The sequence below is a fragment of the Anas acuta genome, chromosome 2, assembly GCF_963932015.1.
Source record: "Anas acuta chromosome 2, bAnaAcu1.1, whole genome shotgun sequence".
Classification (NCBI taxonomy): domain Eukaryota; kingdom Metazoa; phylum Chordata; class Aves; order Anseriformes; family Anatidae; genus Anas; species Anas acuta.
The window spans coordinates 89,435,267-89,451,856 of NC_088980.1; the positions used below are offsets into that span (position 1 = coordinate 89,435,267).

General features: G+C 40.1%; 1 protein-coding gene across 1 annotated transcript in view; it reads left to right on the plus strand.

The window, feature by feature from the left end:
- Positions 1-2,230: 2,230 nt before the first annotated feature.
- Positions 2,231-16,590, plus strand: part of RPRD1A (regulation of nuclear pre-mRNA domain containing 1A) — a 41,673-nt gene continuing 27,313 nt past the window's right edge. Inside the window, exons 1-6 of the mRNA XM_068671122.1 lie at positions 2,231-2,509; positions 13,199-13,328; positions 14,037-14,143; positions 14,226-14,320; positions 15,310-15,436; positions 15,535-15,710. Coding sequence (XP_068527223.1) covers positions 2,359-2,509; positions 13,199-13,328; positions 14,037-14,143; positions 14,226-14,320; positions 15,310-15,436; positions 15,535-15,710 — 786 coding nt within the window. The 5' untranslated portion in view covers positions 2,231-2,358. The remainder of the gene's footprint in view (positions 2,510-13,198; positions 13,329-14,036; positions 14,144-14,225; positions 14,321-15,309; positions 15,437-15,534; positions 15,711-16,590) is intronic.

Sequence of the window (16,590 nt, forward strand, 5' to 3'; positions counted from 1 at the left end):
GAGATTTTCAAAGCTCCACAACAAACCAGTGCTCCATTGTGAATACTTCCTGTTTGAGATTTACTTTACTTTGAGTAAGTCTCATGGTAAATTTCCACGCATTGACTGGAAAAGCATAGTTTTAAAATTAGATTACTGATGTAAACATTTATTATAACAAATTTAATATGTTCTACAAAGATTTATGGGGGGAAATAAAATCTCAGTTTTGCTGTATAATATATTGTGGACTATATTATACACATAATAAATCAATCCCTTGGTATTTAAATACATTAATTTACAGAGTAAATACCTATCTGAGAGGATTTATTCCTGTTTGCAAAATGTTCAGAGAATCTGGAATGAAAGAGGAAGAGTAAACAGTAACAAAAATTGCTACAACTACTACTAAAACGCTCTATTATTTTCCTCTTCTTTTTCCTTATCTTTCTGGATATAACTTCTGAATTTTAGTTTGTTCCCAGATCGTTTTTAATCCAGTCTTGTAGGTGAGATAAATGCTGATTCTTTCATAGTTACCCACAAGATTCCCATGTTAATGTCAGAATTAACATGAATGTTTGGGGAGAATACATGCCTCCCCCCAAAAAAGGTATTTGAACGGTAGGTACTAAATTACCATTCATATTTCATTTTCCTAATGCGTGCATCTCTGTCAACTCCGTATTAATGCTACTTCACTGGCCAGTTTTACTTAACCAGAGTGTCCTCTGCTGTACATAACAAAAATAGCAATGTATTATAAGTTCTCCCATTCATGATGATCAAAATGCAGTGAATTGAGAGTATATGAATCTCCTTGGAGACCTGTAAAGCTTATCACTTAAATTTTTCCGTCAAGATCATTTCTGCAAAATCCCATCTACTTTCTCAAATGTCATCCATGCCACAGATGATTTTGGGGAATAGAATTCAAGGGAAAACATCTTAACACTCCCCTTTTGCTCCTACCAATATTTTTTGTTTGAAATGGAGTATTTCATCAAGAACCACTATCAGGAAAATTGCCTGAAAATAATGCTCTGTGCCATCTTATCCGAATGTCAGAATGAATTAGGGAGAACATTTCGTAAAGTTTTAAGAATACAGATTGTTTCGTAACTAGCTTTAAAATAAGCTTTCTGCTGTTTGGTGAGGACAAACTGGATGGGTAAAAGTTTATAGGAATACTACAACCTTGTTGTAAGGGTGGATACTTAACCATTGCCAGGATGTCCCAATAGTTCAGCATATGTGAGTTAGACTTGTAGCATTTTAAGCACACATAAGTGCATTTCAGTGTTATCTGGAAACGTTACTCTGTAATTTTTTAAATAAGAATTGTTATAAGGCATTATTAGGTGAGAAACAGGTTAGAAATGCTCATGAAGCTGCACCTTGAGTACTGTAGTACTATTGAGTACTGAAGAGGTTTGGGCCCCTCACTACAAGAAGGACATTGAGGCCCTGGAGTGTGTCCAGGGAAGGGCAACAAAGCTGGTGAAAGCCCTGGAGCACAAGTCCTGTGAGGAGTGGCTGGGGGAACTGGGGGTGTTTAGTCTGGAGAGGAGGAGACGGCTCAGGGCAGACCTTATTGCTATCTACAGCTACCTGGAGGGAAGCTGTGGGGAGCTGGAAGTTGGCTTCTTCTCGCAGGTAACTAGCAATAGGACTAGAGGGAGGGAATGGCCTCAAGTTGCACCAGGAGAGGTTTAGGTTGGAAATGAGGAAACATTTCTTCTCAGAAAGTGTGGTTAGTCATTGGAATGGGTTACCCAGGAAAGTGGTGGAGTCACTGTCCCTGGGGGTGTTCAAGGAGAGGTTGGACATGGTGCTTAGGGACGTGGCTTAGTGGGTGACACTGGTAGTAGGGGCATGGTTGGACCAGATGATGCTGGAGGTCTTTTCCAACCTTAATAATTCTATGATTCTACATCAACACTAGAAACTGTACATATTTTCTGCAGCATAGAACATCTTCCATGGAAGCAGGTACTGAACAGCCTTCCACCCTTCAGCTTGAAACATCACCGAAGACGGTAGAACACACAATCTTTGAAGCAAGGCAAGATATTTATAAAGAGAATCTTTTCTACCCGCCACTCTCCCCTCGCCACACCCCACCCCCGCCCCATGACGGCGCCGCCTCAGCGCGGCCGGAAGTGAGGGCAGGAGGAGAAGGGGGGCGGCGCCGCGCGCCTGTGGGGCCGCCGCCATTTTGTCAGCGCCGCCGGGCCGCGGGGCCGGGGCTGGGGCCGGGGCTCGGCCGGGCTGAGGCGGCTCCTCCCCTCCCCTCCCCTCCCTTCCCCTGCCGGGGCGGAGCGGCGGGGCCGTGCCGGGTGAGGGGTGAGGGTGGTGGTGGTAGTGGTTCCCGGCATGTCGGCGTTCTCGGAGGCGGCGCTGGAGCGGAAGCTGTCGGAGCTGAGCAACTCTCAGCAGAGCGTGCAGACGCTGAGCCTGTGGCTCATCCACCACCGCAAGCACTCGGCGCTCATCGTCAGCGTGTGGGAGCGGGAGCTGCGCAAAGGTGAGCTCCTCGTGATTTTATTTTATGTTTATTTTTTTTAACCGGCTCCCCTCCGGGCCCTCGGTGAGGGGCTGGGGGCCTGGCGTGGCCCTCTTCGCTGTGGAAAGGGGAGGGAGGCAGCGAGCACGGGGTTTTTGTCTCTAATATTAATAACGGTGGTAAAGGTTCCTCAGAGAGCTGCTTTTAGGCAGTGCCTCTCCCCAGCCGTAGTGTTGGTGGCTGCTGCCTGGCATTGGCTTTGTCCAGTTATGCAGGCTGCTGAGGGTGGGCATGCTTCAGGGGATGAGCAATTCAACACATCCCAAATGGTGTTTCCACAGTTCTTACCCAGTCGCTAATACCAATTAGTCAGCATAGTAAAGACTCGTGTTCCTTCACCTGTCTTCAATATTTGATGTTGAGCGTGCGTACTTAGATTCTTACGTGACTTTCCTTTTAACAGCACTGTTCTGGGGTTTAAAGGCAGAAATGGCCATGTGAAGGTTTATCTGACTTGACTGGAAAATAGCTTGATCATAAGTTGACACACTTAAGTATAAGCAAATAACCTGCTGGAACTCCGCCTAGCTCTGGAACATATCACCAGAGCAGAGCTTCCAGTAGCTCCCTTTGGATCCCCATTACTATACGGTTCTTTAATGGGAAAAGTAGATATATTTCCAGGTGGAGAGGAAGAATGGAGCAGAGTCACTTCAGAGCATACAAAAGAGAAACCACAACTTTAGTTTTAAAGAACTGGAGTGTTTGACCTGCAGGAAAGACATGTAGTAGAATACAAAGGGTATGGCTGGATCATAACTACTTCTTGTTTGGAGTGCATAAGTTCATAACAAACTGAACCACCCTTAAAATAAAAATCTTGTGTGTGAAACAATACTGAACTTTAGAGTATGTAATATGGAAATTGATTCCTATGTGCCCTGTAGATTTTCAACTGACTATTGTATTTGTATTTAGAATAAGCTTTTTGCACAAAATGATTTTTTTTATTTACAGGCCCAAGTTAAATGTTTTTCGTTCTCTAGAAGAAGGAATGTCATGTTAAGGGATATATTAATCCATAAATAGAATTATTTAAATCTGTTACAGATGAATTCCTCAAAAGGAATACATATTTGGTAGCATATTTGGTCTTATGAAATGAACTTTTTTCAATATATGGTTGTTAGCAAGTTTTTTTTCTTCCCAGTGTTCTGAGAGCAATGAATGTGTCTGCCATTTAAACCTCTGGTATTCCTGGGGGTTCGAGACAAACAGTTTGATCATCTGGGGTTCTGAATGATAGCAGAAAGGTGTTTTAAACTAATTGGCACTCAGCTAGAGGTTTGGTTGCTTGTATTGATAACACGCACAATTCTAGTTCATAATAATCTATAATATCAGCTCTCAGTTCTGAACTTCTGAACTAGTATTGGCGTAATTTGAATAATCAGAGAAATGAATTGCTCAAAATACGGGCTAAATGTTTGGAGATGTCATTAAGAGGCAGTGATAATGATCATCTTAAAGAAAAGCATTCCCATGAGTTCATTTCTCAGCTTTCAATGTCTGGATTCCACTTTTACACCTGTTCAGAGGCTTAAAAACTTAAAACTGAGGATGTAGTTCAGGAGCTGCAGATAAGCATAGCTGCTGTAATTGTCTTTGTCTTCCATTTGTTGAACTGTCTTCCAGCTTTTGCTGCTTCAAGGTACAGTTTTTCTGGTGACCTCTTTGGAAGTCAGCCTTCGAGTGTGTGTGGAGAGCATGTGATAATCCAGCTCTGGTAGGAGAAAGTTAGCTGCTTTCAAGGTTCTGATGGGCTTTTGTGCTTTTAGGCTGGATGCCTAAAGTGTTTTTTTCATATGTTCCTCTACCACATCATCTGAAGCTTGCATGGCTAAGATACGTGAAATATATTTTAATTTTCCACCTCTGACAGTAGTACCTACGCTTCATAAATGTTAGCTTACACGTACCCAGTACTAATCTTTGCAAATTGCAGCACAGAATTTTAAGAGAGTCTCAAGTCACTGCGTTTGTATGCTAAGCAGACGGCATGTGGAAGGTGAGAAGGAAAACCAGCATGTTGTGCTGAGTGACTTGCATGTAACACCATGAATTAGAGTGTTGGCAGTGAGGCCGTAAGTAGAGTAAGTTTAATGCTCTTGACTTGCCTATTCTGGGGAATGTGGACAGAAAAATTTTTTGTTTTGTCCACTGCTATTACTACTGAGTGTTGTTCTGGAACTGTATGTTGCCTTTCTGGAGTTTTAGTTCAATCACCTTTTTTTGTTACTCCCTTCTCTGGACCTTCCTTTCAGGCTAGTGGAAGATTTTGCTGCAACATGACCTAGTTGACTGAGTTGAACAGAATACAGCATGATACTAAGTATTTCTGGATGCTTTCATTTTTGGTAAAAGTTCTCTTGTTTCAGATGAGATTGCAGGAACTTTCTAAGATGGCTTTAGATATTGATGAAAACAAGCGCTAGGATCACAATTCTTTTGTTCCCAAGTGTATGGTTCTGATTCTTCCACTTTTAAAATAGTCATTGCCTTTATGTCATCTTGTATTAGAGACAGAGGTAGCGTACCTAAAGTGCATACGATACAGGCAACATAGATGTTGGGCAGTGTAAAATCATAGTCCCTGTTTGTCTACCTGGATAATGGCTTGCCTTCAGGTCCCGTGTTAGGGTGTTTATCTTTACAGATCATCAGTTGTATATGCCTTCATGCACAGGTTTTACACAGCTGAACTTAGTGATTCTCTTGGTAAAATCATGTACTTTGATGTAAACTCAGAGTATGGGCAAAGCTTTCACATCTTTGGCATAACTCGGAGGAGTTGGGGAACACTGGATTTGGGTAACTGAATTCCAGCGTTGCTCTGGTTGTATCATACGGGACAGTTGATGCAACTGATTGCTGAGTATGCATTACATGCATCTTCCCTGATACTGCTATAACTTTTATATTAAGTTCTTCTTTAAAATACTGGCAAGTATAATTCATAGGGTCATTCTTAAAAAATAAATAAATAAAGGAGTAATGTATTCTAGAATCAACTGTTTTGCCAAAATATTGAGAGCTCTGGATTGCTGAGAGACTCCTAGTAATCTTCACACACACACACAAAAAAAAAAAAGGGTAAGGAAGGGATATCATCATCAAAATACAGATTATAGAAGAAATTTCCTTTCAGGGCCTGAGTGTAGAGAAGGGCATGCTGTTTAATGACTGACCTCAAATATGTGCTAATGAAAGATCTACTTAGGAACTGCACTGCTGTGGTGAAGCTCAGTGCCTTTGCCTGAGATAATAAGTATTCCCAGCTCTACCTCTGTGCAAAACCACTCAGGTGTCACCCCAGGTACTCCATGTTTTGCTGTATGTAGTTGTGTTTGTTTGCTTTCATTTCTGCAAGGTATTGACTGTCTGTTGCTGTGATTAATGGAGAATAGATCCTGTAGTTCATCGATCTTTTGTTTGTTGTGGAATGATGATAAAAGATGCACTGAATGCATTTAACTTAAATTACTACTATAGTGATATAACAAAGATTTTTCCTGTTTTGACAGATTAGCAGAGGTCTTCAGTGACAAGAGAACAGCTTGTTTTCTGCTCTGATGGTGGTTAAATATTTGTTGCTTTTTTGCTGACAGTTTCGTGTGCAGTGCAAGTGCTGGAAATCTAACAAACCCAGTAATTAGTTTCTAAATAGATGAGTTCCCTGATGGAAAGCGGGTGCTGGCGCAAAGGAGACTGAGGACAGTGTTGCAAGCTTAGGCCACTGCCTGTGTTAGTACTGATGTATGCTGATCGTGAGTCTGCATTATTTTGAATTTCATAATTGATTTATGAAGTAAATATTTTGGTCAGGAGGATGCTCTTTCAGTACCGCATTTGTGCTATGTCTTGCTTGAATTTCTGTTCTAGAAAAAGTGGGAGATTTTTTTCTGGTACTTGGCAGTTGCGTGATTGTTTCACTGTAATGGGTGTGAGTTAACTTGAGTGATAATGTTGCCACATCATCTAATTATTTTTATGGAGACTATTTGATTAGGGACTAGGGAGAATTTTGTAAAGGCTTGGAAGGTGTGTCCACTGAGGGAAAAGATCCTGCTTCAGCTGTATATCAGATGAAATGTAACAGTTGAAGTAACATAGTTAATTACTTAACTAATCAGTAAGCTTATGGCTTCTAAGCGGTACTAATTAATTAACCAAAATGTGAATACTAGAGTCAATCTCAAAATGCAAATGGTGGGCCTGTTAAAACCTTTTCATGTTTTGTCCATAAAGAGATTGTCTTGCAGGGAGTTTCTTAACAAGGTAGTGCATTTTTATAGTTGTTTTAAGCCTGCAGCAACTGAGTGGCTGCTAAAAACAAACAAAACAAACAAAAAAAAACCACACCACACTTATAAACAACAAATAAGAGTCTCTTCTGAGATGGAAACTGACTTTTTTTGTATTTGCAAATTAGGTATGTTCTCTCGCATCCATCTGTTGCTCCTGGATTTCAGGATTCTTTGCACCTGCAGGTTTTGTTTTGTCTATTTTTGTGGTGTTTTATTTTTGGGCTTGTGGTGTATTTATTTTTGTGTGTGTGTTTTTTTTTTTTAATGAAAACGTCAATCCCATAATTCAAAGCATCAGCCTTGCAGGAGGCTCCATCTGATACTCATTGTGATGGGTTAAAAATATGTTCTGTTTAAAGTGGGGGAAATTAAGCGTTTGATTTCTATGAACAGTAATATGGTGCTTTTTATTTCAGGCTCTAGTTAGTTGAACTTCATTTCTCCTTTTTACCTGTCAACACTCTCTGTTAGCTTTTCCGTGTCCAGTTATCACTTGGAATTTACATGCTAGTGATTTCTTAATAGACCTGTCGTGTGGTGTCTTTAATTTCACATTCAGGTACCTGTTTCCTGAGAGCTTGACATAGCATCTTAGGGATAAATCAGTCTCAGAAACTGGTGCTGAAACCCCATGTAAACACCTGATTTCTTGTTTTGGCTGTCACCTCTGTCACCACCTGTGTCACACCATTCTTTGTCTTCACTGCAAAGCTTACCCAGGTTCGCAGAGTCAGTGTATATCATCTTTGAGACAACTACAATAATGTGAGTACACTTGTGCCAGTACATCGGGATATATTTTTAGCACTTGACTGCCATTTAACCTGCTGTTCAGCTTATTCTGCTCAAAGCTCTTTTCTTGGTATGAGTTGAAGCCATTCAGTGGTAGAAGAAGCAAGTATTTTTGCTTATTTGTAATTTTTTGTTTTTCTGTTTGTCTGTAGCGTTTGGGCCCTCACTCGTTCTAGCTGTTGGCATTGATGCAGTGCATTTTTCTGATCCTTGTGGTTGTAGCACTTGCTTGACGCTACAGAAAATTGTAAGATAAAAGATCTTGGTAGGCAGATTGAGAGGGCCTGGCGATACCAAAACTGCATTTGAAATTTGTTCTGAATTGCTCAGTCAGCTGCTTTGGTGCCAGGCCACAGACGAAAGTGATGGAAATACTTTGCCCTGCAGATGTGAAGTGTATTTCAGGAAACAGGTTTTAAAGTGGTAGTTTTCAGTAGTAGGTAGTGTAGTTTTTCTTCCAAGAGAGGGAATCTTTCACTACTGATGGTTTTAAGGTTGCTTTACGTAATGGTGGCATTGTATCATTGGTTAATGTGGTAGGCTTAAGAAAATAAATGGATTTTTGCTTTCTTTTATTTAAAAAAAAAAAAAAATCTGATCATAGTGTACTGATTTTCACTAGTTAGTAGGTGATATTGAGGAGGTAAATAAGGTACTTAAGATGGTGTTGCTTGTGGGAGTCCAAATGAAGCTTCCCTTTGCAAAAAGGTTCAGAGATCAACCAGAAGCAAATGTTCAAGATGAATACAGGTTGTTGAATTAGAAAATCATATTTGTAACGTGCTTTATAAGATGACCTGTGTTCGTGAGCAACAGGCTGCCAATGTAAGAAGCTTTTGCACATTTGGATGTGTAATCCAACCTGGCTAGTTGAATCCCTAATGTAAGTGTATGTATGCTGTGTTCCCTTCCACTGACAGCTTCCAAACCCAAAGTCAGGGTGCCTGGACCATCAAACCTTGAACATATTGTGTAGGTAATCTCCTTGCCCTCTTTGATAAAGAAGCACAGGAGTTCTCAAACCTTGGTAAAATTCAACAGGAGAATTAGGTTATTGTGTGATGTTGAATACATGACCTAACTTTTCCATGACAGAAGGTTAATGAATTTTCGGATTGTACAATGGCACTTTTATGGGAAATCTTATCTCTGAATTGTCTTCGGATGGTAGCCTCAAGTTACTTTTTACAGATGTACTTGTAGTCATGTCACCAGAAATCATGCACCTAATCAGCTTGCATAAATGTTTGGTTAGAGCGAAGGGTCAGTGATATTGCACTCAGGTTTCAGTGCTGCTTTGCTTAGATAACACTGGGACTTGTAATGAAAAGCTTGAAAGCTTGCCAGGTTTGTACAAAGATGTCATGTAACTTACAGGTATGAAGCATGCTATGGCACAGGAGGTATCTCATGGGTTTTGGGAGAAGTGCTGACGCTCATACTCTGCTCTTCGTAGACTAACGTAATTCCAAAAGAAAACTGAATCAAATTCTTACCTAAATCCATATTAGGGAACTTAACTTAAAAAACAAAAAACAACTGTTTAGAGCTGGTAACCAATGCATGGTTTTAACCTATTGACGCTCATTTTCACAAAACCTTGTGTTCAGTATTACCTGCATTTGATGTCTGCTGATGCAGCAGAGCCGGCCTGTAGATGTTTAAAGCCTGACTTGACGTTTTTCAGGTGGGTCAATGGTCTATTCACTTGTAGCGGGATGTAAATGAAATCCCTTGTTGCCTGCATGTTTTCTGAAGTTTCTTGCAAATATTCATGGAGGCACTGGAAAGAGCCCAATGGAGGGCCACCAAGATGATCACAGGACTGGAACAGCTCTCCTGTGAGGAGAGCTGTATCAGTGTGCATACATTCGTGAAACGCTGCCAAGAAGACAGTCAGGCTAGGCTCCTCTCAGTGGTGCCCACTGTCAGGACAAGATGCAGTGGGCACAAACTGGAACGCAGGGGGTTCATTTTGAATATCAGGAAGCTCTTCTGTACTGAGCACTGGCACAGGTTGCCGAGAGGCTGTGGGGTCTCCTTCTCTGGACACAGTCCTAAGCAGTCTGCTTTAGGAGGCCCCGCTTGAGCAGGGGGTTGGACCAGACAGCCTCCAGAGCTCACTGCCAACCTCAGCCATTCTGTGTGTGTGTGAAACATCCATCACTCCTGGGGAAGAGGTGTGCAACTGCATGACACTAAAAGGCCTGTTTCTGGTAACCTCCATGGGAGCTCAATTTCTGGTGCCAGGAAGTAACTTGGAGAAGAAGAACCTGGGTGATTATGCTTGCCAGAGTTAACCTCGGTGAAATAACAAGCTTCCTGCATTACCAAGTAGTCCTTCCCAGGCTGATAGAGTTTCTTGCACTAAAGTGGTGGTGACTCTTTGGCATTAGAGTTTTCTAAGTACTGTGAACTCAAGCACACAATTTCAGGGTATCTATGTTGGACTGGAAGAGAACCAGGAGAGCTCGCAAGAGTCATAGATTTCCAAAAGCTGCAACTTGGTAGTGAGGATGCTAAGTCAGGCACGGTAGATGCCTGATTGTCCTAGCTGCAGGTGAAATACCATGAGTTACTGCAGAATATTCAGTGCAATTGAAATGTCAGATGCATTTGTGGAACAGACTAAGTTTCAGTTTGTCAGGTGCTGAGCCCAGTTAGCGTCATTATGGATGCTTTAAGGGGAATCTTATTATGGCCCTTAGACCAGCCAGCACTGTGGACATGGTAAAACATTTCAGAATCTGATGTTTCTGGGAGCTGCTTTGGCGACTGTGGAAGCAGATTAATGATAAATTTGAGACAAGCAGAAAAGTTGTGTGAGCACTGCACAGAGCTTTCGAAAACCGGAGTCAGTCCAACAGGGATACTGAGCAATTTCGTGTTTGCAGCCTGCACTGTTAGTGTACCGGTGACGCTACCAGCTAGCTACTTCTAACAGCGCTCTGGCAGTACCTGCACCTTTCAGATCCTCCTTTAGCCTAAGATCAGACATAGTTTGCTTTCAGTTTCTTTTGACGGTGTGTTTCTAATAACCTTGCCCAGCACTGAGGACACTTCTTTTTGCTTAATTTGTCTGAGTGCCGTGTGATCCATCTTGGTGTTCTGACGTGTATCAAAGCCTAGGGCTGGAAAGTTAGTGCCACTGCTGCTGGAGAGAGATGCTTGAAACAGAATTTTTCAGAACAGGTCTGGAATTGAGCTTTGTATTTCAGGTTCAGTAGTTAACTTGCAGTCCTAGTAGCAGTAGGACACCGGGGTTCTTTGTCAGTTCAGAGTTGCAAGCCTCATTTGCTAAAGGTTACGTTGCTCTGGAGGCTTATGCGTAAGGTGGGATGGTAGGAGGCCAGTGTGTGACTCCTGAAGACTTGTGAAATGGAAAGGAACGGTTCTTGAAGGTAGGCAGGATATTTAACTTTGGTATTGTGTGCAGAGCATTCTTGAAGCAGGAAGAATTAAAATGTACCTTGCAATATTTTTATGAATATAAAGGCAGTATGTTAGTTGAATTTCTTACCAAAGCCAGAGATGACTGAAGTGCTTTAAGGATTTTTTTTTGTTGTTCATTAAATGCATCTTCAGTACTGTTAAGTAGCAGAAGGAGGCTGAAAAGGTAATGTTAGTGGAAACAAGGTCAAAAGTGACTTTGAGTTTTAGCATGCTTTTTCCAAATGTTATTTGCTGATGTCTTTATTGTAGTGAACAGACAAAATCTGGGCTTTGTGGGAATTGCTATCACCTGACTTGGTGGCACTGCATACGTCTCCAGATTTTGTGACTCAGTTGATTCGTTTCCTTGCTGGAAGCATGAAAGTTGAGATCCATCACATTCACTGGAACTGGAGCCCTAATTTGGGGCTCCTTTGAGAAACTGGGGACAGCGGGGTCAGGTCTGCTGAGAGGCCTGGTCTGGTTCGTTTTGGTGCAGCCATAAGACAAGCTGTTTTTTCAGATTCCTGTTCTTTAATAATTCAAACCTTTCTGTGTTAGAACTAAGTTACCTGAAGCATGGGTAGGAGATGTGTTGCTATATTATCAATCAGTTTTTAATACAGAAATAAGGTAGCATACATCTATAAAAATCTACATTTTACTTTAAGGAGATTTTGACCTAAATAAATTAATGTGCTGGGTGCTGATGTGTAGTGACTTGCCTGATTGGGGGAAACCTTTAATAGATCGACCTGTGTCTAGCACTTCCAAACTAGTTTCTCTTTGCCACTTGTTAGTTTTCCTCATTTCTGAAAGATGGGTGTATTTTTACTTTTAATACAGGTGTTTTTCACTTTGTTCAGACTTGTTTTAACTTCTTGGGTATGTCTGTCCAAGATGAATTCAGTATTCAAAGTAGAAGTTCTTTAGAGGATTTCTTCTGTAGCGCAAAATTCATATTCAGAAACACTACTTTAGAGTGGAAATACCTCGACACTGAGTGTGTGTGTGTGTAAAGGGGGGTCACCCTCTGGCATGTTTAAGAGATGGGAGTGGAAGTGAACAAAATGAAATCATTTGGGGAACTGAGTACAAGTTTAGGATGATAATAATACAAATTCCTAGACTGGATTTATCGTGGTACTCCTTTCTCTAAGAGGACAGAAAATAATAAGTCTTTTCATTCAAGAGGAACTTCTTTTTCAAGTGAGAGCATACACACTGAAGCTGTGTGGCTGTTGCAGATACTGAAGATTTTTCTGGTATTAACGCAAGATTAGAAGAGTTACAATAAGAGCTGCAGCTCTGAAATTCATAGACTAATAAAGACTAGATGAAGTGTGAATGGCAATTTAAAATTGCTGAGTAGCAATGCGGGATACAATTTCAAAAATAACCTGTAAGGTGGAAACTTTAATTATATTGCAAATTGATGGGATTGGGGTAAAATGCTTAAGATGCTTGGAGAAGAGAACTACAGCAGACAAAGTGATTTTTGAAAATGTGTTTTGTGAGATGCCAGCTGCAGGCACATGAATATTTTAGTGATTGGGCAATGAGGGGTGTAACAAATTGGTGTGGAGAGGTTGATTAGGAATTGGCCATTTGGTTTGCTCAAATCTGAGGAGTTAGGTCAGAGTGAAATTCAAACCAAAAGAACGAGGTTCTTCATGTGAATGATAGCAGACCTGTGAAGCTCCTTGTTAGAGGATTTTGTGGGAGTAAGGAACTTATGTAGACTCAAAGAGATGCTGAAATACTTGGAACAAATCCATGAAGGTTTCCAAATAAGTCAGTCACATCAGGCTCAGAAAAACACCTGAAAGTATGAAGAACACTTGGATATCATGTTTTTATATAATTGCTTTCAAAGATGGGGCTAGAGGGAACTTGTGTCGGCTTATGAAGGAGAAAGAATCTGAGCAAAGAGTTACAGCACAAGAGAGGGAAAAGCCACTGCGCAGCTTTAAATACAAAATTAAAGCAAAATATAAGTGGTAATGAAAATAAGAAAAACATACTTAATTCGTCTTTTGCATTTACAGTAGATATGGAAAACGGTGTTAGTTAGAAGAACTTACATTTCTAATTATTCTGGTTTGTTCTTTTTTATTAGCAAAACCAAATAGGAAGCTGACATTCCTGTACTTGGCCAATGATGTCATACAGAACAGCAAAAGGAAAGGACCAGAATTTACAAAAGACTTTGCTCCAGTAATAGTGGAGGCTTTTAAGCATGTTTCAAGGTACAGTAACTGTTACATGCAGTGTCCTTCATCACACTCGATTTGAGGGGGATTTAGAGCAGCCTTTAGCTCATCCCTTCTGGACTGGCTAGTCCTTGTGTGCTAATTCTGTGTCTGAAGTCATGTTAATTTATTTAGTGTTCATTTGATCTTGGAGAGTCTTAATGCTATTAGATGAAGTTACGCTGTAAATTCATCTGTATTCAATCATTTTTGCCTTCAAGTGTTAGCTCTGCCTTAAATTAGGTCTTACTTCTCAGTCTGCATTTATATGCTACAGCAGTTTGGTATGTCTTGTTACTAGTATTCATGATTTGTTTTTCCCCAGCAGACATCCCTCTTGTTGTATGACAAAGACGCTCAGGTCTTGATGCAGAATTGTTTTCGTATAAAGCTTTAGAGCTGATAAAGCAATGCAAAACTATTTACAGTGTTTATATAAAAAGGGTACAGACCTAGTATGGATTGAGCAAACAAATAGAAACGAGGGATTGGGCGCTGACTTTTTACTTAGTTGTGCTTGTGAAGACATCTTGAACTGGTCTCTTCTCTGTAAAATGTAGTTTTGTTATTTTCTGAGGTTATTAAACTTACTTTGATGTTGATAAAGTATGCCGACATCCTTCAGTGAAAGATAGTCATGCTGTAGTAGTCTGATTGTGCTGTATTTTTACTTGGTGCTGATTTCTGCTTTTTTCCTTGTAACAGTGAGTCTGATGAAAGTTGTAAAAAGCACCTTGGCCGAGTGCTGTCTATCTGGGAAGAAAGGTCTGTTTATGAAAACGATGTGTTAGAACAACTTAGGCAAGCATTGTGTAAGTATTTTGTGTGTGTATGAAAACTCAGCCTCTTGTTTGAGGAGTCAGAGAAATAACATTTGAGTTTGTTTTCATTTAGATGGAGACAGAAAGGTGAGGAAGCGTACATATGAACAGATAAAAGTTGATGAAAATAACTGTTCACCTCGAAGTTCTCCCACTGACCCTCCACAGGTAAAATAACATCTATAGAACTCTGTATTTACAAATGTTTTGATACAAATTATTAAGCTGCTCTTGTTTTTTAGTGGGTCTCTGCTTTTCTTTTTAATTAGTTACTTTTTATGAGCAAGGGTGACTAGACCCCTTTCTTTAGTCCAAGTGACTGAACTTTGCCCCAGTAGGATGCAAGATTACCCCAGTACTGTGCTCAGTTATATTTTATGACCTGTATTAGCTTTGTAAGGAGAGACTGCTGTGCTTTTTTTACCTGTCCCTACAACCTTCTCATACCAAGGTAAGATGAATCTTATTGGCTACATAAGTTTATTTCCTTAAGATATCTCATGCTGGGAATCTTCATTCTTCTATGAAAAGGTAGTTTAACATTACATTGATTTTTTTTTTTTCTTGACTACAAAGGATCTGTTGGCATTGCAACACTTTCTAGTTACAGTTTCTGAGCAGTAGTTAGAAAACTATCCTGTCATTCACTACCCGTTTGTGAGGTGTAATCCACCAAAGAGTTGTAGACATTATTCATCTTCAGCCCTTGTCAAACTTTTCTTTGAAGTATTTCAGGCTACAAGTTGGAGTTCAGACATTGAGCATACTGTAACTTCAGTCAGTTTGACACTAAAGCAGAATGTATGTACTATATCTTGCTTTGCCTGTGCTAGGATTTTAGCATTAGTTCTGATTGGTTCTCATTTTATGTTGTCGTTTGGTTTCCAGGGTGGGAACAAAGATAAGTAGAATTTCAAAGAATTTCAGTGAAAAGTCTATTTTAGGAAAGTGGTCTGTAAAACTAGGAACACTGAAACATTCTTCTGAGAACCTGTATCTTTTTTTGTCTGAGAGGGGATAGAATGTCAATATGATGCTGATGCCATAAATGTTTTTAAAAATGCCATCAGATTGATTCCATAAGCTTGTGATACACTGTTTTTTTTACTAGAATTTGTTTACTTAAACTAGTTCTTGATCTTCCATGCTTTTTTCAGACCACAGATCTCATTAGAGCGTTACAAGAACTAGAAAATGCTGCCTCTGGGGATGCAGCAGTTCATCAGAGAATAGCCTCTTTGCCTCTAGAGGTCCAAGATGTGTCCCTATTAGACAGGATAACAGGTGAGGGTTGGGGATCTAGTAAATGAAATGCTGTTATGCAAACTCAACAACATAGAATGAAATCATGCTTTACCTCTTTCTCTCTGCTTGCTTTTTAGATAAGGAATCTGGAGAGCAACTTTCCAAAATGGTAGATGATGCATGTATGTTGCTGGCGGATTACAATGGCAGGTTGGCAGCTGAAATAGATGATAGAAAACAGCTAACTCGAATGTTGTCAGACTTCCTGCGATGTCAAAAAGAATTCCTTGCAGAGAAAGAACATAAGCTGGAAGTGCGTAATGTTTTGTTTTAGTCCATTCTTTACTCTAGCTTGATCTTGCAAATGTTTTCAGTTTGCCTAAACAGCTTTTTTTTCTCCAAAGGTAAATATTTAATTGCCAGTTAGGTCTTTGTTTCCAGCATGTTATTAATGAGACTTATTTGGTTCTAGGATTCTAAATCTATTAAACCAGCTCAACTTTAGGTAATATTACCACTTCAATCACTTCAGTGTTCGTCTTTTTGTGTTTTAGGATGTTTGGTCTGTGCAGTATGTAAAGGCTTAATATTACTTGTGCAGGTAGAAAATCTTACCCTTAATGGTACAAACTTTACTCCATGCAGAATTAACTTTTTCTTGTTCTTTTTATTTATTGTTGCAAGTCTTAACTATGTATTACGTGGTATAATATGCTTTGTGTGAAAGGGCTTGATCTTTCTGGTAGTCAAAGGTTTGTGAAGTCACATAAAGGATAAGAATTTAATTACTGGCTTCTACATAACTTTTTAACCTGACTTGGGTATCCATTAATCTTAGTAAAACATAACTTTAGGTTCTATAGCCTCTAATACAACTGATTACCAGCGTTTTTAGCACTGGGACCAGTAGGATAGGACAAATTGTTAGTAAAAGAGGGAAGCAGAGTGAACAGCTCACTGTGAGTGGGTGATCTACTGAGTTACCCCATTCCTCACTATTACCAGTCACTTGTTTTGTTTTCCTATTGAGTAATACTGCCAAAACCCCTGGTGAACATTCTGCCTTTCTTAAACAGTTCTATAATTTCACATCCATTGCTTCCCAAATCCCTTCTCTAAACTATGAGACATAGATTCAAGCCCTGACTTGGGTAATAGAGCAATAAAATTGAAGCTGCCTTGTTTTGCAAGGG